Here is a 23,831-nt window from a genome sequence, read left to right as displayed (position 1 = left end):
CAATTAGTATTCCCTCGAATTCATAGCTACCGTAACCTTTTCTTGTCAGATTTCCAAAACTTGTCTCAAAATTTCAGGCAAAAACCGTCATAACTCGGTGTATTTTGAGATTACTCAAATTTTGAGAACTGATTCAGAATCAGAATCCCCACGACGTCATCTGGAAATCTAGAATGCTGAAAATCCCACATTTCCTATTTCCAGACATGCCTCACAATCCGCTCATCAATGCCGGCGCCATCGTTGTCACGTCGATGATTAAGCCGACTCATTCGATGGCTGATCGATTCGATTTTATGCTTAAAAAGTATCGAAAACTCGCCGGTGGTGGACACGTCGGTTTCGATAATGCAACGTGAGTCGATTGGATTTGGGATTCTAGGCCATCAAAATGGAAAGTTAGGCCACCTAAGATTGCTGGGTTTCTAGGCCATCGATAGAGCCCTGATGGCCTAGAAATCCCAATAGCTCGAAAACTATGTCACAATTCCACAATTCCAGGCCACCAAAGTAGGAAGTTAGGCCATAGGTTTCTAGGCCACCGGAATCTGACGGTGGCCTAGAAATCTCTACAGCCATAAAACTAGGCCATAATTCCGACATTTGTGGGATTCTAGGCCACGAAATTGGAAAGTTAGGCCATCGGGGAACTTTTCTGGGTTTCTAGGCCACCGATAGAGTCCTGGCTTTGACGATGGCCTAGAACTCCAAATATCTCGAAAACTAGGCCACAATTCCATGGTTTTTGGGATTCTAGGCCACCAAAAGAGCCCTGAGTTGCTTGATGGCCTAGGATCCCAAATTACTCGAGAATTAGGCCACAATTCCAGGATTCTAGGCCACCAAATTGGAAAGTTAGGCCATCGGAGAACTTTTCTGGGTTTCTAGGCCACCTAAATAACTCTGGCTCTGACGGTGGCCTAGAACTCCAAATATCTCGAAAACTAGGCCACAATTTCACCGTTTTTGGGTTTCTAGGCCACCAAATCGCAAAGTTAGGCCACCAAATCAATTGTCTCTCGGTTTTCAGATTCCTCTCAGAGCGTGACACGGCCGATCGCAACTACGCTCTATCGTACTACATGAAAGAGTACCGTTGTTTCCCTGACGAATCGCAGGTCTATGAAAAGGCAAAGGTTTTCTCTTTTTCGGCCCCATTTAGCTTAATTTATCACCTCGGTTTCCCTCATTTTGTCGCTTTTTGTCGTTATATTTTCAGAAGAAATTTTTCAGATTTTTACAGAAATAACTCACCCCTTTGTGACGCCAATTTGAGTTTAGCACTGCTATCAGCACGACACGCTTCATACAACCGCGCTCTACCAAAACCGAAGAAAATAGTGTACAAAATTGAGAGACTCAGAGAAAAAGAGACATTTTTCAAGGGGATTTCGGTGGAGCGCAGTTGTAAGAACTGTGAAGAGCTAATAACTAGAAGAAATTTTGAGATTTTCAGTGATTTTAGATGGAAAAATCGGAAATTTCTAGGTTGTTCGTAGCGGAAAAGTGGTTTTTATACAGTTTTTCCCCGAAAATTCCCAAATTTCTGTCAAAAAATCGATCGATATGATAAAAAATAAACCGTGCGGCGATTTTGCGAAAATGAGATTGTGGGCGGAGTCTTGACGTTTTTTACCTGAAAATTCAGAATTTTTTGTAAAAACTGCAAATTTTCGAAAAAAAAGCATGTTTTTGACCCCAAATTTTGAAGCTCCGCCCCTTTTTCAGGCGGTTTTTAGCGATTTTCTGACCAAAATCGCTCAGAAATGCGTTCAAATGGAATCGCGTAGCAAAATTGCAAAAAGTGGGCGTGGCCTACATTTTGAAAGTTAAATCTCGAATTTTTCAGTAAAACCTTCCGGAAAATGGGATTTTTAGTGTATTTTTGAGCCAAAAGTCTTTTTTTAAACTAAAATCCGATGTTTCGCCTCTTTTTCTGGCCACGTCCATATTTGTAACGAAATTTTATCGATTTCCAGTCAAAATTACTCGAATTTCCGTTAAAAACTCTATTTTTTCACATTTCTCGTCAAAAATCCACCAAAAATCATTATTTTTCTTCCTGATTGAGTCAGAAATCGTATTTTTGTGCTAAATTCCGAAGCTCCGCCCCTTTTATCGGGTCACGCTCATTTTTGAGAAGAAAAGCTCTAATTTTCCGTTAAAACACGCTATTTTTTCACATTTTTCGTCCAAAATGCACCAAAAATCATGATTTTTCTCCCTGATTGTGTCAGAAATCGTATTTTTGTACCAAATTCCGAACTCCGCCCCTTTTATCGGGTCACGCCCATTTTTGACAAGAAAAACTCTAATTTTCCGTTAAAACACTCTATTTTTTCACATTTTTTGTCCAAAATGCCCCAAAAATCATGATTTTTCGCTTCAAATTCTCAAATTTTCTCTCAAAAACGAAAAATACCGTACCGAGTCCGTACCGAGTCCATTAGCTAACTAACCAACCCTCGTCGTCGTCACCACTTTTTGGTTTCGCAATTCACTCATTCAATTCCTCGTTTTCTCATTGATTCCAATCTGACAGGGTCTCCGTGAGGAATTGGATCTCTACTTCCAATTGTGTTCACTCGAAACGAATTGTGACACTGCCGCCGTGATGGCAGCCACTCTTGCGAACGGAGGAATCTGTCCGTTGACGACGGAGAAATGTTTGGGATCGAGACCGTGTCGAGACATTCTCTCGTTGATGTACTCGTGTGGAATGTACGATTATTCGGGAAAATTCGCTTTTCAGGTTGGTTTTTCAGGTTTTTTGAACCGAAAATTGGCTGAAAACGCGCTTTTTTTGGTCTGAAATTCTTTTGGTTTGCGATAAATCCAATGTTTGAGATTCTAGATCCCTGAAATCAATTTCAGAAAGTTTTTTTCTCGAAAATTTGGTCAAAAGCTTATTTTTCGACATTTTCAGGCATTTCAGGCTATTCCAGAGTACTTCTTGCGATTTTTAAACCGAAAAATGTTTGAAAACGGGTTTTTTGGTTTGATATTCCTTTGGCGGGCAAGAAATCCAAGTTTTGGGGTTTCAGGCAATTCTAGATCGATTTCAAAAGGGTTTTTCAATGAAAATCTGGTCAAAATCTTTTCGGCTCCGGAAACAGTGCAATTACTTGGTGGCCTAGGAAACCAAAATTTGGGATCCTAGGCACAAAATACACTTATTTCACTTAATATTATGACTTTTTTGATGTTTGAACCGAAAAATTGGCTGAAAATGCGTGTTTTCGGTCTGATATTCTTTAAAACATAATTTGGTGGCCTAGAAGTCCGAATTTTGAAGTTCTAGGCCACCTTTGACCTCTTCATGCGCTAGGCACCGAAATATTTGTGGAACTCGGTGTTTTGACCCATATAGACCTTGGTGGCCTAGAAACCCAAAATTTTGGATCCTAGGCCACCGTTCCACTTCCTAGCCACAAAATACACTTATTTCACTTAAAAATTGTTTTTTTGCTCTCTGCCTCGTGATTAGCATTTTTCAGGTTTTGAGAATCAGTAAGTTACATTTTTGAGTGAAATAAGTGTATTTTGTGCCTAGGATCCCAAATTTTGCACCCAGAAAGAGAAATAATAGAAAAAAACCATGCGAATTAGTGGCAAATGCGCTCTAATGGTAATCGGATGTGAAAATTCTGTGAAAATCCCGATTTTTGTGATTTTCACGGAGTTTTTACTGAGATTATCAATAGAGCGGATTTAGTCACGCGTAGGCGAAAGCTATGCTCAAATTTTCAAAAAAACTCATTTTTTCGGTCTCCTAGTGAAATTTTCGACCGTTTTTGCATTTTTTGAGTTCAAAACATTGTAAATGTGGCCTAGAAATCTGAATTTTTAATAATTTCCCTTATTTTCCAGGTTGGACTCCCCGCGAAATCCGGTGTCTCCGGTATCATGATCGTTGTGATTCCAAACGTGATGGGCATCGCTCTCTACTCTCCGCCACTCGACAAAACCGGCAATTCGTGTCGAGGCGTCGCATTCTGTCGACAATTAATCGATAAATTCAATTTCCACAATTACGATTCGTTGCTCCATCCGGATGATTCGCGTAAAATCGATCCGCGTCGAAAGATCGGTCCACGTGAGAATGAGACGATTGTGCAGGTCAGAGTAATTGAAGAATTGAGTTTTTGTTTTAATCTCTATGTGTCCGTTCTGTGACGTCGTCGACGGATTCTGGGACTTCTAGAGACCAACGACGCTTCAGAAGGCTTCAGAATCCAGACGACGTCGCACTAACCTTCCCAAACTCCCAACAAAGAAAACATCTTCATTTCCCACCATATTCCAGGTGATGTACGCGGCGAAGAACGGAGATTTGGACTCGCTGCGACGAATGTTTATGCAGGGAGCCGATTTGAAAACGGCCGATTATGATAACCGGACGGCACTCCATGTGGCCGCCGCCGAGGGACGCATCAAAGTTTGCAAGTTTTTGGTCAATATTGTTGGAATTCCGCATGATGTTAGGGATAGGTAAGTAGGAGAAGGCTGGCGTGTCGGTGACGCATTTTGAGAAGGAAAAAAAATAAAAAAATGAGAAAAAACTAGTCGGGGATTGTTAAAATTGGTGAAATTTCGGACATCTGGCGTGTCGGTGGCGCGTTTCAGAAACTGAAAAGCTGAAAATTTAAACTCAAATCGCTAAATATGGACATCCGGACACACTGACAAACAGCCAGACGGTAAATCGATCCAATTGATGATCGGCACAGTTTTTTTCATACACCGTGCGGCGATTTTGCATAATTGAGATTGTGGGCGGAGTCGTGACAATTTTTACCTCAAAAAATCCAACAAAAAAAATTGAGCCTTATTTTTGAAGGTCCGCCCCTTTTTTCCGCCGGTTTTTAGCTATTTTCTGACCAAAATCGCTCAACCACGTGGTCTGGGAGCTGAATTTTGTTAAAATTGAGAGAATTTTGGACAGTAGAGCCACGGACATCCGGACACACCCAGACAATCGGAAATCTCACACACGTTTCTGTCGTTTTTTTTTCTAGTTTGATGCTGAACACTTATAGATGGGAAATATAATTTTTAGCACAAAAATCGGAAAATTTGGATTCAAACTTGGGATTTTAGAATGAAACCTTGCAAATATTAGTGGCAAATGCGCTCTAATGGTAATTGGATGTGAAAATTTCCGTGAAAATCCCAGAATTTTCACATCGATTATCAATAGAGCGAATTTAGTCACGCGTAGGCGGAAGCTCTGCTCAAATATTCATGACTTTGATAAAGCTTTCAGTATTTTGTGGGTGCGACGTTGAAAATCAGGATATCCGGCAAATAAAGAAGCTGAAAATCTGTTTTTTGAGCTCAAATCGAGAGAAAATGAGCGAAATTGACTAAACATCCATTCTTTTCATGTGATAGTCGATATTTTCAAAGCGAAACTCTTGAAAGTAGACGTCCGGGGGGGTCTTTGGACATCCGAACACCTGGAATCACCGACAGACGGACATCTGGACATCTGGACACACAAAACGACAGACAGACAAATTTTGATCGATTTTCCTCGAAAAATTGGACACCCGGACACTCGGAAACACAAACTGAATTCATAAAATCCCGATTTTCTACCTAATTTTCTCGTTTTTAAGCAAATAACATCGATAGACAGACGTACAGACAACTAGATTTACAGATAAACGTCCCGATCTGAGATTTCTAATGAAAATTAGTTTTAAAATGGAAATCTGGACACACAGACTGACTTTCCTTCTCTATTTTCTTTTCTTTTCAGATGGGGTCGTTACCCACTGGACGACGCCCGCCAATTCAAGAACAAAGAGGTCGCATTGTATCTGTTCCGTCTTCAATATCCAACCAAACGGATGCCTGAAAATTGGTTCGAAGTCGGCGGTGATCTTCTCGTCTCGGAACTCGAGAATTGTGCTGATAAGTGCGTTCTTTAGATGCGAAAAACACCAAAAATGACCTCAAAACCTGGAAAAATGCAGGTTTTTGAGCGTTTTTTGGCCGTAAAAACCTTATTTTTGATGAAAATTCTCGTTTTTTTTTGCAGTTCCAGCGTGGATGACAACGTCGAGAGCTCTGGCGAAGACGAGGGAATCACTGGAATGTTGACTGACGATTTGGAGAAGAGAGAGTGGGCACTTCATGCCAATGGAAATATGGGTATGGGCGCAAAATTCTATGAAAAATGGTCAATTTTTATGAGTTTTTTGCCACAAAACTCACTGTTTTTGGTCTAGAACTGGAGAAAATAGTGTTAGGCGACATCTGGAATGATAGATGGACAGTCAGATATGTGGGAACTGCGATTTGGGGACATCTCGACGTCCTGACGCACAGATCCCGTTAAAAATCGTTATTTTTAGTGAAAAATGAGAAAATTGATGGTTTTTTGTGTTAAAAATGAGATTTTTTTACTAAAAACAGCGTTAGGGAGACATCCGGACGCACGGAACCACATTTGGAGAAATCCGGACGATTTAGGACACCTGGATGTAGTGACACACAGATAGTCGAGAATTTTCACTCAAAAACAGTGCTGGGGTCGTCCGGACGCACAGATTCCCCCAAAACTAGTTATTTACATTGGAAAATGACAAAATGTATGGGTTTTGCAGGATTTTTGAGATTTTTAGACTAAAAACTGCGTTAGGATGACATCCGGACGCACAGAAACACATTTGGACATTCGGACAGACATCTGGACGTCGGGACGCTCAGATTCCCTCAAAAATCGTTAGTTATAGTGAACAAATGAGAAATTTTTTGGTTTTTGTGTTGAAAACTAGATTTTGAGATTAAAAATAGCGTTAAGGGGACATCCGGACGCATAGAATACTTCTGGACGTCCCTGAGGCCCAGTTAGTCGTTCAGAATAGCGGGATTCATAGGTTTTGGTGTTGAAAATTGAGTTTTTTGGATCGATTTTACGAAATTTTTTGAATTTTCCTCTCATTAACAGTGTTGGGGGACATCCGGACACATAGACAGACATCTGGACACGCTGATTCAAAACCATTGAAAATTGGGACATTTCGGAACTGAGACATCTCGAAACCGAAAAAAAGGGACACCTGGACATACAGACGCACAGAAATACTTAAAATTTCGAATTTCCCGCCGAAAAAACCGATTTTCTCAAATTCTACACATCTAAAACGATATTTTCGTTCCCCGATACTATTTGCAGCCTTTTCATGTCCAATTTCTCCATTCCCCTTCACCGAAAACCTTAAAATTCCATCCCAAATCTGAAATTTCAGATCTCCTCAAACTAAATGCATCATTTTCAGGCGAAATCAACTACCAACTCGTCCGTCGCAAATCGTCGAAAGCTCCGCCCACTCCCGAATCGAAACCGCCGTCGTTCGGTTACGGTTCGGGACGGAAAGAGCCGGTACACCATCAGAATCACCAGCAGCAGAATCCTCATCAGATTCACGAGAAGCCACCACATCACCAAGTATTCCATAATATCAATGGACACGGTCATTTGAATGGAAATGGAACTCATCAAAACGGACATCATCATCATCACACACTTCCCAATCATATGATACTCAACGGAGCAGCCGGTGGGCTCAATTCGAGGAGACTCAGCTCACCGAATGAACAGGATGAGGATAATGTGAGGAGATTTGGAGGAGGAAGTGCTGGATCACAAGAGTTGTTGAGATCTCTTGATGTTTAGATACAATGAGATGGTAGAGGATTTTAGACGAAATTTTTCCAGAAAATTTGAGAGATTTAGACGAAAATTGGAGAAAAATGAGTAGTTTTGGGTCGCGGGGACTAGAATCCAAAATTTTGCCATTTTCTAGGCCAATAGAGCGCATTTCAGATGCCAAAACCAAGAAAAGGATCTGGGGGACTAGAATTCCAAGTTTTGAGGTTTTCTAGGCCACCAATCGGCTTCTAAGGTCAGAATCTGAAATTTTGAGTTTTCTAGACCATTAGAGCGCGTTTCAGATACCATGACTGAGCAATTTTGAGTGTAGAATAAGTTGGGGGACTATTAGCAGAGCGAATTCGTTACAACTGCGCCCCGCCGCAAATGAGAGAGTATCGGCGAGAGAGACGCAGAGTTTTTTTTTCTGGCGCCGACACAGATTTTCACAGTTTTTGCCTATTTTCATAAGTTTTAATTCAAAGTTTGCAAATTTCTGAGAGAAAATTATGCAAAAATAGATCAAAAATGGTGAAAATCTGTTTCGCGCCATAAAAAAACTCTGCGTCTCTCTCGCTGATACTCTCTCGTTTGCGATGGGGCGCATTTGTAAGAAGGCGTGGGCTGCTAATAGAAAAATCATCTTGGCCTAGTGCTTTATCCTCCATTCATCCCCATTCATCCCTAATTCTCCTCAATTTTTCGTTATTTTAGGAGATCGTTGTGGTGCTAGTTAACCGATCAATAGAGGGGATGTTAGACAAGAAGAGGTTTGAATGAACAAACGCGCTCCATTGATAATCTGATTCACCCCCAAATTCAGTTACCTAACCCTCGAAATTTCACCCTCTTTTATCCAAATAATAGTTTTTACCTTAAAAATTTAAAAATTTGAAATTTTTCAGAGGGATTGATCAACACCCGAGTATCGAGAGTGTCTAAATATGAATCTATATATGAAATAATGCATTTTTCTTTGTCGTTTTATCAATTTTTATTGTTTTCCCGCAAAAAATTAGACTCCGCCCACTTTTTCAGACAATTTTTCGTTTTTAAATCGCTTTTTTAAACCAAAAAACGCTGAAAAAGTGGGCGGAGCCTAATTTTATCCAGATTTGTTTCTCTATTGTGAATCCTTTAATTCTCTTCTTCTGTATCTCTCTATTTTCAGACAATGTGTCTTTTGGATACAAATTTCACCCCGTTATCTTTTGACCTACCGGTTTCGCATAATTTCAGTGTTCAGTTAAGCCCCGCCCCCCTCTTTATACAGTATTCCTAGAGGATTACTGTAGTCGTTTGTTGTTCGGATAAAATCAAATTGTTTTTATTAGTTTTTTTGAGTTTAGAAAAGAAAAATAGAATTTTAAAATAGAAAATATAAAAAATCTGAGAAAATATTGGAAAAATGGAAAAACAGGGACCAGTAAAAGTTTTGGGGCGAAAAATGGATTATTTAGGAAGAAAAAAACTATACAAATGAGCAAAAAGGCACGGAATTGTTAGGCCACGCCCCCCATTTTTTGCAACTTTGCCCTTGAATTGAAACTGTGCGGCAAAATTGCCAAAAAAGGTGGGCGTGGCTTGAAGAAGAGAAGAGATACCCAAGTTTTGGTAGCGGAATTCGAGGGGAACGCACCGAACGATTGAGATAAAAGCAAAATGGAAAAATTGGGAAACAAATTATTTCTGAGGATTACTGTAGGCTGCATTAATACTTGGTCGCATACTTATTATTGGAACCGCCGCCCGAACTGGAGTTCTGTCGGTGGCGACCGCCTAACGTGTAGTATCCCGTTGGATCATTTGGATACGAAACGTATGGAGTGGTGGAGGGGGGACGAGATTGGACGGTTGGTTGAGGTGGCACCTCTTCGTGTTGTTGGGACGCAGGTTTGGAGCCGACCTGGAAGCTTTTGGATGTCACCAATGGATTCCCCATGTCTTGTTTAGTCTATCCACCAATTTTCAGCTCGATTGCTGAAATTGTCGTAAAGTATGATGCATCGCACGGTGGTTGCGTACAATGCATCATACTTTACGACAATTCGATAAATCTAGCTAAAAATTGGTGAATAGACTAAAAAAGACATGACGAATCTTATAGTAATGCTCACCTTCGAGTACCACTCTGCATACGTGGTCTCCCCAACTCCTCCCGGTGGCCCTTCCATATTATTTCCATTTTGGTCCCCGGCTCCTGGAGCAGCCGAGGCGTTTGTCACCTTCGTTGAGGCTACAGTAGTCTGGGAGTAGTATCGTTGTGGTTGGTGGTAGATGGCGTTGTCGAATCCTCCTTTTTCACCCACTGAAACTGGGAAATTGGGGGTGCTTAGGCTTAATGGTCTGCTTAGGCGAAATTTTTGGTCTGCTTAGGCTAAATGGTCTGCTTAAAGATCGTGCAAGTTCTATGGAACGGCTTAAGGGTCTCTCTAAGGGCGTACTTAGGCTTAAGGGTCGAGGATCATCTTAGGCTGATGGGTACTCTCAGGCAGACGGAGCTGCTTAGCTTTAAGAAGCTTCTAAAGGATCAGTTCAGCACAATGGGTCTCCTTAGCTCTCTGTTTAGCCTTAAAAGTTCATTTAGGCTTACAGAGCTGCCTAAACCTTTAGATCTGCTTAAGCTGAAATGTCTGCTTAAAGATCCCAAGGAGCGGCTTCCTTACGGATCTTTGTATCCTTACCAAGCGGCTGAGCTTACTTAAGGAATCTCATAAGCCTACGAGGACTTGGATGATTTACTCTAAGAATCTCATCTAAGATCTGCTAAACTCAATTGTGCCTAGGCTTAAAGGTCCGCATAGCTGTAGCTTCCAGCTTACAGTCTGCTTCGGGTTTAGGATTTCCCTAAAGGTCACTTCAAAGATCTTCTTATCCCTACCGAGCTATGATATGTCTGCGTAGTCTTAGCGGTATAATTAAGAGGTCTGCATTATACTTGTCAACCGGGCCGGCTCGTAACTCGCGTCAAAATGAATATTATGAGCTGAAAAATATACCAAAATGTAGATCTCGACGCGTTCTATGTACGTGACCCAAAACGGCCCGGATGGGTATTCGTTAATATGCCGCGGGCCGGGCTAGAATGGCTTTTTTGGCCATTTTCGCGTTTTTGGCACTTTTTCCAGGCCCACGGCACATTAACGAATCGTCATCCGCCCCGTAGTAGGTCACGGGCATAGAACTCGTCGAGATCTTCATTTTGGTATATTTTTCAGCTCATAATATTCATTTTGACGCGAGTTTCGAGCCGGCCCGTGTCGGCCCGTTTCGGCCGTTGACAAGTATGGTCTGCATAGCCTCTAAGGAAATTGACCTGCTTAAACCTCAGGGGCTGGTTAAGGGTGCTTATGACGAAGCTGATAATGCCTTAAGGTCTCCTTAAGGATCTCCTAAGCCTACAGGTCTGCATAGCCCTAAGAATTTACAAAAACTTACAAACTCTACTGGCATATGACATGTGATGGTCGGCGACTGGATAGGCGGTCTGCAAATTTTTTGTCATTTTTAGTAAATCACACTTCGAAAAAACTCACATAAGTCCTCTTGCGACACTTTGTACAACACATGAAGCAAATACAGAAAACCGCGATGCAAGATAGAACGGCACAGCCGGCAATGATGCAAATGTTCCTCCACATTCCCATATTCTTGAAGATGTCCTCTTCCGACGGTGCAGTGGTGGTGTCCACCTCGGTGACTCTGACAGTAGACGGCTCAATGGAGAACGCTCCGATCGGTCCGCGCACCGCGTTCTCCTCAACCATCGATTTAATCTCCATCGGTTTGGCGGTGTCGTCGATGGCGACCACTTCGAATTCAGCGATGACGGATCCTTTTTCGTATCCGAGGATCTTGGAGACACGCATTCCCTTCCATCGCTTGGCGAGGAGCTCGTCGATCGATTGGGTGACCTCCTTGGTGAAGTCTTGGTAGAATCCGGTTTTCGGGTCGTTGAGAGCGTCCGAGAATTCGCGGTTGAGAATCCGGACACGGAGACCGTAGCGTCGTTTCGCAGGGGTTTGAGGTTCGTAGACAGTGAAGGATGGTTTCGTGGACATTGGTGGCATAAGGACCTTGGTAGCAGGGCGGGATGGTCCAGAGGTTCCAGAGGGTACTGTAGTAGCCTTGGTGGTAGTGACTGGAACAGTCGTGGTCTCGGTGGTGGTAGTGGTATCAACAGCAGTTGTCTCAGTCTTCGTTGGCGCCACCTTCTGCTCCGTGCACTTATTCAAACAAATCTTGCTCTTGCTCCTCAACGGTGTCTCCTGATGCTTCCGAATCTCCCCGTTCTTCTCAATAACGCCTCCGAACGGAGAGTACAGTAGGAAAACGCATTCCTGGAGATCCACGTCATTCTCATCCTCGCTGTGTAGTTCTCTGGAGAAGTTGGCGGTGAGGAACCCGTTGACGTAGGTGGTCTCCACATCGAAGATATCCTGTTGCTCATCGACTACGGGCCGCCCGTAGTTTGGCATAAACTGATCGGTGACCATCACCGCGTTATTCTGGATTCCAATCACCACGGCGTCGGCGGCGGCCATGTTTCCATCAGTGGAGAATCCCAGGGCGGTCCATTGACTGGTTTGGAGGGCTCCATGAATTGAGAACCGGGCGACAGAGCCGTCAGAGATCCAGGAGATTGTGTAGAGGCATTGGTCGGCTTCACAGTTTTCAGGGTGGCGGATCGATCCCTCGCACGTGGATTCCAAATGCATGCCATGGACAGTGGGGGAGCTTGGCTTAACTTCAGCTGATTCAGAATCAGAGGAAGTTGGGGAAGTCTCAAAGAAATTAATCTTCATGACACCTCTCGCATTCTTCCCGTGATACTTCATCGCATTCGCAAAGAATTCTGGAGCCGCTTTAATCGCCGCCCCTCCAGTCGTATGCACATAATTCATCGGGTCCGCCCCCTTTGCCCAGATCACTGTCATCTCTCCATTAACAAATGAGTTATCCCATCGCTCCTCGGCTTCCAACTTCTTCCGGAACACCAACGTAGTCACACCATCCTCCTGGAACGCCGCGGCTGATGTCAGCGAGTTCTCGCCGCCAAAGAATGAGTCCTCCATCGGTGTCGCCTTTGATGGTGAGTACATATCCATTATTCTGGCACGTCCATTGGCTACCATACCCACTACCATATCCGCGCAGTGCATGGCGCTGGTGGTCACTCGTGTAGCTGCTCGGCGAACTCTTCGGGAGATTGGAGCCTTTGTCTCATGAGAGACCCTCTTGCCGGTGCCCTGATCACATAGACAAATCTTGGTAGCCGACACCTGAGGTTGCACCTGGTCATGGTACCCGATGGGTGTCTTCGGGTTCGTGAAGTCCGAACTCTTTCTAGCGAGCACCCGTCCGCCACCAACTGGGAACAGGAAATAGTGACATTCATCGAGAGAGACGTCTGTTTTGGTGTCCTTCGAGATAAGCTTCCTGGTGAACCAAATCGTCTGCACATCATCCTCAACTCGTCCGCCCATATCATAGATGTCTTGTCTGTCAGCTGGGTCGATTGCTGGCAACTGTCTACCGTATGCGAATCTATCCACGATGTACGCCTTCCCGTCGTAGAACCATCCGGTGTACATGTCGGCGTTGGTCATCTGGCCATCTCTTGAGAATCCGATACCCGTCCATCGTCCAGGAGTTTTGGCGGTGATCTCGAATGTGACAGCGTCAGAGGATGCGTTCCATTTTGCTATGTAGTCGCAATCAGGGCCAGAGCAGGATTCAGGGAAACGGTATTCGTTGGTGCATGCTTGAGAGGCTGGTGATGGTGCAGATGACTTCTTCTCCCCACAACTTCTTATACAAACAGATTTATCCGAGCTCAATGGAGTGCTCAAATGGATCGACACATTTCCATATTGGTCCAACTTCCCTCCTGCGATAGGATACAACATCTTCCAGCACTGTCCATTGTCGAATTGCTTATCAGTAGCATCCCCGGTATTGATTTTCCTGATGAATTGAGCACGAAGCACTCCATTCGCATGGGCGGCGCTATTCGACTTCACATTTTGTACGGCGTCCATTGCTGGTTGGTCATACCCTCTGCTCTGCATATCATTCAGCTGAATCTTTCCATTCCGGCTCGACACAATAATCATATCAGCGTCCAACATTGTTCCATCCTTACTGAATCCCACACCGGTCCACGAGTTATCCGGAACCCGGGTCTCTAGGGAGAACTCGATCTCATCTGAATCCTCCATATAGTTCCATGACAACTTGTACTCGCAGTCCGAGCAACCGGCCGGATAGCGGAAGTCACCGTAGCACACATCACCGTTGACACTTGGTGGAGCGGTTTGGGTGGGGAGTGCGGTGGTTGGAGAGGAGAGCGATTTTGGAGTCGTTGGTTGCGCTGAAAACATAAGATTTGATAAAATTGGAAGTGACGGGGGTAAAAAACCGCTAAAAATGACTCCAAAGGTCAAAAATAGTGGAAAATTCAAATTCTACGTCCCCGAGAACCTGTAAACCCCCAAAAGAATTAAACCAGGAACCCTTAACCACTGAGCCACGCAGCAGCGAGTTTTTGACGCCGCGGCGTGGCGCCAGAGTGGCTCAGCTTTTCTAGGCGTAGATTTCAAAATTTTCACTGTTTTTACTCCTGAGAGACGCTAGAATATAGATTTTCACATTTTTTCCAGAAATTTTGAATCTGAAACTTCAAAAACCGCTTAAAACCCACTTCTGCGCCTCAAATTGATGTCAAAGTCGAAATCTACGCTTACAAAACCCCCTGAGAATCAATCCTGGCGCTCCTAGAACTTTAGTCATCCCCCTTATTCATTAAGCCACGCTGGCATGGCGCCGCGGCGTCAAAAACTCGCTGCTGCGTGGCTCAGTGGGTAAAGGATCCCTAATTCGAGTATTCTTGTTGGATGTAGGGCTTATAGGCGTAGATTTCGAAATGTTCACTATTTTTACTTCTAGAACATTGATTTTTTCCAAAACTCACCATCAGTCGGGCAATCTCCCCAATAGACGCATTGTCCTTGCGGGTTTCTGGCGTATCCTTGAAGGCAAGCGCACGCAGCGGAGCCACAATCCGAGCATTCCGAACGGGTGAAGATGGAGACACAATCCGCCTCACAGACTCGACCGCATTCATTCAATGTCTCGTTGAGACTACATTCGGTGACAATCGTTTTTTGTGTAGTCTTTGTAGTCGTCTCAGATGCTGATACCGTAATAATCTCATTTCTATCGAGTGTACTCTGCGTGGAGGACTCCTCTATCTTCCTTGTCGTCGTCTTCTCATCCCTCAACTCTGGACAATCACCCCAATAGATGCATTGTCCGTTATGCCTAACATAATTGTCCGCACAAGTGCATCCAGGTTTTTCACAACTCGCAGGGCACGGTGCCGTATCATACATATTGGCGCATGTGGGCTCACAAGCCGTCCCACATTTTGCCCAAGTCGAATTGGCCGCACACGTCTCCTCGTTCTCGACAGTCTTATCACAGAAGTCAAAGGGTACACAAACTTCCTGGTCGTTGGCCATTCGGACGAATCCCTCCTTGCAGATGCATCTCGGTGTGCCACACGAGTTCGGACAGTTCGGTGTGGTCTCCGGGAAGTGGGTCCAGTCGCAAGAGTGCTCGCATTCACGAGAGCTCTCCGGACACTCCGACCATTGCTCATTGGGGCCGCACTCCTGCTCGCCCGAGTCGAGTTGCTCATGGCTGGTGGCGTTGGTGATGACAGAGGGGATGGTCGATGACGTAGTGGTGGTGGAGGCTCCAGAAGCAGATCCTCCATTCCTATTCACAAAATCCTTGGCCGTCAATTCACACGTGGCATCCGGACTCTTCCATCCGAGAGCAATCCATGACTGACCGGGGTAGCGGAGCACAAACTCGATTTCGTCCTTGAGCAGACGCCAATAGATTTTGTTGCCCTGGTCCTCACGCTTCTGGTAGAGTGATTCGTCAAAGTCGGCTACACTGCGGATACTGTCGGATTCTGGAATATATTGGAAGTTAATTGGTGTGGGTGGTGGAAGCGAAGATATTTGCCTGTGTGTCTGTGTGTCTGGATGTCCAGATGTCCAAACATAGTTAAGTTTTGTATTCAAGAGTAATGATATTGTTGTTGTGATTTTAAATAGGTTTTTTTGTCGAACGGTGTGCCTGTTTGTCCGGATTTCCGGATTGTCTACCCTAGAATAGTTTGTGCTTGTCTGTCTGGATGTCTGTGTGTCCGGATGTTCAGATATGGATTGATTTAGATTTTTGGGATCATCCAAGAGCTTAGAAGCCGGAGAATACTTTTTTAATCGCATCTTACAGTTTTCAAGTTTCGTCTGTCTGTGTGTCTGTTTATCCGGATGTCCTGTAACACATCAAGGATCTATCGGTATCTTTGGATGTCTGTCTGTCTATCCAGATGTCGGAAATTCAATTTCTGCTGTGTGTACCATTAGACATATCAGTTTGTCAGGAAAAAACTGAAAATCCGAGAAAATAGCGAAAAAGTTTCCAAATTAACAGAGAAAACCACTTTTTCAATAAACTTTCCGCCTGTCTGTCTGTCTGTCTGTCTTTCCGGATGTCCAACAATTTTTAAAACTGCCTTTTTGTCTATCATGATGTCCTATAAACTAACCAAGTTCACAATTCTTCCCATATCTACTCGTCGGACAGAAGCATTGTCTCCTCGGCGCATCCCCTCCGAGCCTACAGTACCCCTGTACTCCACAGTCGTCGTCCTCCTTACATTCGTCCTGAAACTGGCACTCCTCCCCGAAGAATCCATCGAAACATTGACATTTTCCATTCATCCGATTGCCATTTCCAACACAAGTGTCACCGTCTGGGATATCATTCACAATGTTGATATCTGCGCAGGAGAAGAAGAAATAGGAGTTGCCGTACTCGGTGGCTTGAGTCGTCATTCGGATCGCGCAATTCTTGCATTCAAAGTTCGGAGGGAGCTCCACTTTTTTGGTAGTTTCACTGCAAAAAAAATGGAATAGTTATAGAAATAATAAATTTGGTCAAAAACTGTTGTCTTATCTTCAAACTGCCCATTCTTAAATTGGTAGAAAACGGTAATTAACAACTTCAGTTGAAAATGTCCAAGTTTGAGAGGATGTCTGTCCCGGCATCCCTTATAGTCCCATCGAAAAAATTTTTATGGATCAAACAGATCAAAAGTAGAGCTCCATTTTTGTAGTTGACAACTTTTTTGTACGAACACTCCCTAGAGAGTTATGGTCATTTTAAGACGACAGATCAAAAGTCGCACTATTTTGTTCTTGAAGTACTTTGTCGATATGTAACTTGCTATAGGGGTGTCCGTGCAAAAAAGTTGTACACTGCAAAAATGAAGTTCTACCTTTGTTCTGTATGATCCATTCAAAATCTACTTGATGGGACAATCAAAATTACTACGGCACACTCTCAAAGTCGGACCTTTTCAACTGAAACAAACCAAAACTTAATATACTTTTGTCCGGTACTGTAATTCTAATACCTTTGGCCATTTTCAGTTGAAAATGTTTAATATCCAATTTGGGACAGCCCGTTTCAGAACTCCCTGTCTTGAATGATTATCTCATTATCTTTATTCAGTTTTAAAGCGGGCGTTTTCAAAGTTTAAAAAAAACTGCTTCGGACTAACAAATGGAGGCATTTTTCAACATACTGTAATAGCCATAATTGAGTTATTTTCCAATTTTAAAAGCGCCCGTTTTAAAACTAGTATGAACAGGGCGGTTTTAGAACGCATGGTTGCATATCGTCTGTCGAGACAGTCAGAACAAGCTACAAAACGAAAAATCCAGATTTCCCGGCTCTTCAGATCGTTCGAATTGGAAGTTTACAAAAATCTCAGGAAATGTCTGTCTGTCTATCTGTATATCCAGATTTCCCTTTTTTCCAACCCCTTTCCATACTTACGTGACATTAAACGGATCATTGAAATTGGTGAAAATGGCGATTGGCTCATCTGACGAGTTCAGCACTTCCAATCGGATTCCTCCCTGGAAAAGAAACCAACTGTTTAGTAATTTTGGGGTCTTATTTTGCATGCTTCTTTGTTTAGAAAGCGATTCTGAAAATTCCACATTTTTTGAGCCTAAAATCAGTTTCTTAGCTTGGAAAATGAGAAAGTTATGGATTTTCGAAAATTTTCGAAAACCACACTTTCTACCGTAACCCAACCAGATTTGTGCCAAAACCCAAAAAGTGTATATTTTCAGAATCAGCTCATCAAGACCTTTCAAACGACTATAATCATGACATACTTTTGAAATATTTGATAATTTTGAAAATTTGGGGTCTCGCAGCTGAAATTTCAAAATTTTTCGAATTTTCAAATCTCGGCATGATAGGTGTCATTGGAAAGGTCTAAACGAGCTAAGTTCAAATATCACAACAAAATTTAAAAATTTGGGGTCTCGCCGCGATTTTTGACGTTTTTGACCTCCAAACCGTTAGCCCCTACTAATTTTTGATGATGTTACTACATATCCGCATTTTCTCATTAAATTGTTTCTGTTTCTTTTTTCATCTTTTTAAAATGTAGGTCATGATTGCGGCAGACGAAGAAACACCGGGGGGAGAGGAATTTTTCATCAATCACTAGCCTGCAGGAGGTACAATATCTCTTAACCCACTTACTATTTGAAAATGAAAAACAGGAATACGGAGAGAAAAGATATACGGTGGATGGAAAAAAGGGACAAAAGTCAAGTGGTTTTACGCAAGAAGATGTTTTTTTTCGTCAGGTAGATCAAGTGAAATGAAATAACTTCTTGACCTGACCTGTAGTGAGTGATGAACTAACATAAGGGAGATCAAATTAGCAGTAAGTGCCAGAATTTGTTTTTAATTGCTAAAAATAATGTTACCACTAAATTCCTCATAACTTTTTACATTTATTAACCAGTTTTCAGCTTAAGAGCTCAAATTGTCGTAAGATGTGGTGTATTGTACGCAATCGGTCTAAAAGTGTTTATGCAATCAGATCCTACGATCATTTAAGCTAGGAAGCTGAAAATTAGTGATTAGACTGAACAAGACACGGAAAATCTGATAGTGAGCTCAGATAATAGGAAAAATGACGGGGTGTCTGAAAACTGATGATTGAATTGGTTTAAAGTGCTGGTCATAATGAAGGCGACACTTGGAGTTTTAAGTTGAAAATGGACAACTTTATGAGTGTACCAATGTGTTGCTAATTGCCCCACAAAATAAACTATGTATAATTCATACAGTTCAAAGATAGAGCTTCATTTTTGTAGTTGACAACTTTTTTGTACGGACTCTCCCCAGAGAGAGTTACGCATCGACAAAGTAATTTCTCCCTCAAATCGACAAATGTGCGATTTTTGAGCTGTCGTCTTAAAATAAGAATAACTCTCTAGGGAGTGTCTGTACAAAAAAGTTGTCAACTACAAAAATGGAGCTCTACTTTTGTTTTGTATGGTTTATACGTAATTTACGTTGTGTGACAATCAGTGATACCATGACACCTTCTTAAATTTGAACATTTTCAACTGAAAACGGCCAAAATTGTATACCTTATTGAATGTATATCTTATTGAGTAAAAAATCTCCACATAATAAAAAATCTAGACTTCCAAATCCAGGTCAAAACAATCCAAAACATTGGAACTCCAGTAACTCGCTCGAAAATTACTGTTATGAGTTGAAAAATATACCAAAATCTAGATCACGACGAGTTCTACGTTTTCAACTTACTCGAAGAGTCTTCTACACAAAATTTCCAAAATTTTGAGCCCCATATCGACACATTTCTGAGCAATTTGAGGTTGGTGGCCTAGGAATCCTAAAATTTGGGTTTCTAGGCCACGCCCCATTTTTGGGGTCTTTGACCGTTTTTGACGAGTTTTGAGGGTTCTGGCTCTATTTCAAGTTTAAAAAACGGGAAATCAAACAACTGGAATCCGATTTTGGAGAAAAAACCAAATTTATTTAAAAAAAATCATTGTTGCCCAGCCCACGGCACACTAACGATACGTCAATTGTCTCAGAGTAGGTTAGAGACATAAAACTCGCCGAGATTTACATTTTGGTATATTTTTTAGCTTATAAACTTGAGTTCAAAGCGAGTTACAGGCTGAAAATCCCAAATTTCAGAATCCAATTCAAATTTTGTTTTGGCGCCAAATCCATCACTACTAAATCCCGTTTTTCTTCCCACTTTCCGTCCCTCCGTCCCTCATATAAAGTGTATTACATAATAATGCATTCGACCCGAATTGGTCTACCAATTAGTGTCGGCATTTGAGGAGTAGTACTCTTTTGGAGAGGGGATGGCATTGACCTGATCATAAACTATAGATATCAGAAGAGGGGGAGACCTGCCAATCTCTTTTTATCTGATCAAGAAGAGGAGGGTACTGTAGTTATATTATATAGGTTAGGAATAGTTTAATAGTAATGATCTATAGTATATAGTAACTTAAAGAAAAATTTGAAAAAAAATTTCTTGAATATCGTCAAAATCTTGTAAAAACACCTAGATTTTTGAATTCCTTGCCCCCAAAAACCTAAATCTCCCAAAAAGAATCGAACCAGGGACCCCGGGACCTTAGCCATTCCTCTAACCCACTGAGCCACGCTGAGCGGCTCCCCGTAGCGAATTTTTGACGCTGCGGCGTGGCGCCCCGGTGGCTCAGTGGGATAGAGAGATGTCTACGGTGCGGAAGGTCCCGGGTTCGATTCTTTTTGAGGGATATAGGTTTTTGTAGGCGTAGATTTCGATTTTGACACTATTTTAAGGTATGGGAAGACGTTTAGGGCGGTTTTTGAGGTTAGACTGCCCCCCTAGACCCTCTATACTCACCATATGCGGCACGGCGACGAACCAGCTCATCTCAATTGTGGATCCAGCTTTCATGAAGGTACGGACACCCTCTCCAGCGGCTGGTTTCGGTACTCCACATGGCGGTTGACTGTTCGATGAGCTGTAGAAGTCGAGAGCCGGTGCTCTGGCCGGCGGGTAGACAAGTTTGATGTGTGCAGTGGCGGTGGTTGCCAGTAGCAGTGTTAACACTGCTCGTATTAACATTTCTGGAAAAATATTTATAAAATCTAGGGTTTCGTAAAGGGAAAAATGTAGAAAAGCGGAGAACAAAATCCCAAAAATCGAAAAAATTTATTTCAGCCAAAATATTTCATGATTATACTTTTCTGAAAGCACTGAATTTGCTGATTCTAAAAATATAAATTTCAAGCCTCAACTCCTTTAAAACATCGAGTGACAACACAAAATATGATTTTGATATTTTCGAAATTTTTCGAAAATCCATAACTTTTGGTATTTTTGACCTACAGCGTTGTTTTATAGCTTGAAATTTTCAGAATTTCATAAACTTTCAGAGAAAATTAAAATAGACCGGCATACTCCTTGTCTTATAACCTCTCCTCTCGGTTTTTTTTCGTAAAGGGGTGTTTCAAGGTAAGTATGCAAAATGTAAACAAAACATTCAGTTTTCGATACTTGAGATGAGGTGGTAAGCAGGATGAAAAGAGGGGCGGGGACGGGGGAAGAAGAGAACAAAAAAACTGAGAAAAGCTTTGGAAGAAGTGGTAGAACAACAAGTATTAGAGGCAGTTGAAAAGATTCGATAAGTTATTGGCATGACAGGATTCTCTCTGGCGATATTATATATTGTTTGTGAAAAAAAAGATGGGATGGGTGTGGATGGGATGACGATGAAAAGAACGAGTAAGATTCAAATCAAGTTTGTACGATTTCTTAGCTTGAAATTTTAAATCTGGCTAAAATCCACTTCAAAACTTGAAAACCGCAGTGAGACACCTAAATTTTTGAATTCTCCACCCCCAAAAACCTATATGCCCCAAAAAGAATCGAACCTGGAACCCCCGGAACCATATCCATCCGTTTTACCCACTGCGCCACGCCGCAGCGCCAAAAACTCGCTACGGCGAGATGCGCAGCGTGGCTCAGTGGGTAAAACGGATGGCTATGGCTCCGAGGGTCCCAAGTTCGATTCTTTTTGAGGGATATATGTTTTTGGGAGCGGGGAGTTCGAATTTTTCACTATTTTGAAGCTAGAGAGTAGATTTAGAACAGTTTTTAAGGTGTGGAAGTCAGGAGCAGTGAAAATACCGATCATAAAAGTAGAGAGAACGATAAAATGGATGGAAATCGCCGTTTTTGAGACAAGAAATTGCACTTGGTAATAGTTTTTCAAGCAGAGCTATTATAAATTCACAGTCTGCTGCCGCAGGGTGTTAAAGGCGCATCTAATTGCAATGCTCGAAAATACGGTATTTGATCTTTTTCAACAATAAACTAGATGCGCCTTTAACACTCTCCGGCAACAGACCATAATACAAAAAACAAAAAATTTCCTAAATTTTTAACATGAAAAAGGCTTGAAAAGCATGACCTGGTAACCTTGATGTTCTATGTTCTCGAACGAAAAACAGATAGCGAATCCCGAGAAAGAAAGAGATTGAAAATGATGAGACAACCCCCATCGGAGACACATACCAAAAGGCCTTGACCGTTTCGGAGATAGGAGGAGAAAAAAGAGAGAAAAGGTGTTGTGCAATAGTGCATAGTGGTGTGGATAGAGTGAGAGAGATTAGGAAAGATTACATGACAGTGAGGAGGCAAACGAATCGGAGGGAGGGAGGGGAGGAGACGGTTTGAAACGGATGAGAGGAGGAGGAGGAGGAAAAACTGAGGAAATTGATATCCGGAAGAAGAATTGTGTGGAAGACGATGGTCAAAGTCTTCAAAAAAACCGAAAAATCGCGAATTTAACGATTCTAAACTTTAAAAAAGTGACAAATTTGAATTCCCCGCCCCCAAAAACCTTTGTCTTTCAAAAGAATCAAATTTGGGATCCTTTACCCACGGAGTCACGCAGCGGCGAGTTTTCGACGCCGCGGCGTGGCTCCAGCGTGGATCAGTGGGTGAAGGGTCCCTGGTTCGATTCCTTCTAGAGGATTCATGTTTTTGGGGGCGTAGATTTCAAAAATTTAGGTGTCACAAAGCGGTTTTCATGTTTTTTAGGAGTTCTAGGAGGAGAAATTGGTTCTGACATTAGTTTTTGGTGAAACAGCGTCTTTGGGTGTAATCTGTTGACAAAAATGTGAGTTTTTAAGTTGAAAATAGCTAGATAATGCGATTCAGCTATCTAACAAGTCTAGTACGACAGTAATCTCATTTTTGCTGCTTTTTGCTCAAAAAAACTAGTGAAAGTCAGTTAGAACCTCAAAACTTAATTCTGTCATCATTTTTCTGGTTAAAACCTAATCAAACGTAATTATTTTTGGGATTTTTTTCAAATTACGCCGCTATAAGACTAAGAAAACCATTGTAACGTGATTTACCCTTTCAAAAGTTGCCTACAATCGGTTTCAGGCAAAATGTTTCAAAATTGTCAAAAATTGAGATTCTAGCCTTTCCAAAGTCTAAAAACAGTGTTGAAATCAAACTCTACGCCTTAAAAACCTAAATTTTTCAAAAAAGAATGGATCCAGGGACCCCCACGCACGGAGCCACGCAGCGGCGAGTTTTTGACGCCGCGGCGTGGTGCTGCGGCGTGCTCAGTGGGTAAAGGGTCCCAAATTCTGTTCTTTTTGAGGGATATAGGTTTTTGAGTGCGGGAAATTCAAATATGATAGTACTTTGACAAGATTTGGATGATTTTTTCCAGTTTTCAACAATTTAAGCTATCCAAATCCCAAATAAACGAAAAACAAGGATTTCCACATCAACAACAACACAATTCTTTCCCCTAACTGGATGCTATTAAGCACAACACCCCAATGGACAGAAATGGGCAATGAATGTCTTTATATGAACCTATAAATCAACACGAATCGCACTTTTTCGGTTGGGGAGAGAGGGAATGGGAGGATTGACAATCTTGATTTTCTGGAGGAGGAGGAGGAAAAGTGGATGCAACAAGAGGGAGGGGGGACACGAATTGATAATTAGATACCATTGGGAGAAGAAGAAGGGAAAGTTACATATCTCGGAAGGAAAGAAGTAATTATAAGTCGGGTGGTGGATAAGAGAAGGGAAAAAGGGATTAGAAGAAGACGCGGGAGAAGACGGGATCGAGAAAGTTACAAATCGGAAGAAAGTGATGGGAAAGTGGTGACAAGGGTCAGTGGATTCCTAAAAATCGAATTT

At 42.3% G+C, this 23,831-nt stretch overlaps 2 protein-coding genes across 2 annotated transcripts; one reads left to right on the top strand and one right to left on the bottom strand.

Annotated features, from left to right (window-relative positions):
- Nucleotides 1-206: 206 nt before the first annotated feature.
- GCK72_003848 (uncharacterized protein) lies at nt 207-8,605 on the top strand (the record flags this gene model as incomplete). Its single annotated transcript, XM_053724281.1, has 10 exons — nt 207-355; nt 1,031-1,136; nt 2,543-2,752; nt 3,871-4,119; nt 4,307-4,491; nt 5,765-5,923; nt 6,047-6,159; nt 7,290-7,624; nt 8,378-8,433; nt 8,569-8,605. The coding sequence occupies 10 exons, from the start codon at nt 207-209 to the stop codon at nt 8,603-8,605; spliced, it is 1,599 nt and encodes a 532-aa protein (XP_053588475.1).
- Nucleotides 8,606-9,374: 769 nt separating this feature from the next.
- GCK72_003847 (uncharacterized protein) lies at nt 9,375-20,723 on the bottom strand (the record flags this gene model as incomplete). The annotated part of the gene is made up of 8 exons (XM_053724280.1): nt 9,375-9,569; nt 9,781-9,971; nt 11,102-11,150; nt 11,200-14,036; nt 14,637-15,647; nt 16,290-16,639; nt 17,585-17,667; nt 20,499-20,723. 8 exons carry the CDS (start codon nt 20,721-20,723, stop codon nt 9,375-9,377), a joined length of 4,941 nt encoding a protein of 1,646 aa, XP_053588474.1.
- Between the last annotated feature and the right edge of the window lie 3,108 nt (nt 20,724-23,831).

Source organism: Caenorhabditis remanei, chromosome II (assembly GCF_010183535.1).
Source record: "Caenorhabditis remanei strain PX506 chromosome II, whole genome shotgun sequence".
Classification (NCBI taxonomy): Eukaryota; Metazoa; Nematoda; class Chromadorea; order Rhabditida; family Rhabditidae; genus Caenorhabditis; species Caenorhabditis remanei.
The sequence above is the reverse complement of the archived record's forward strand: the minus strand, read 5'-3'. Positions and strand labels throughout refer to the sequence as shown.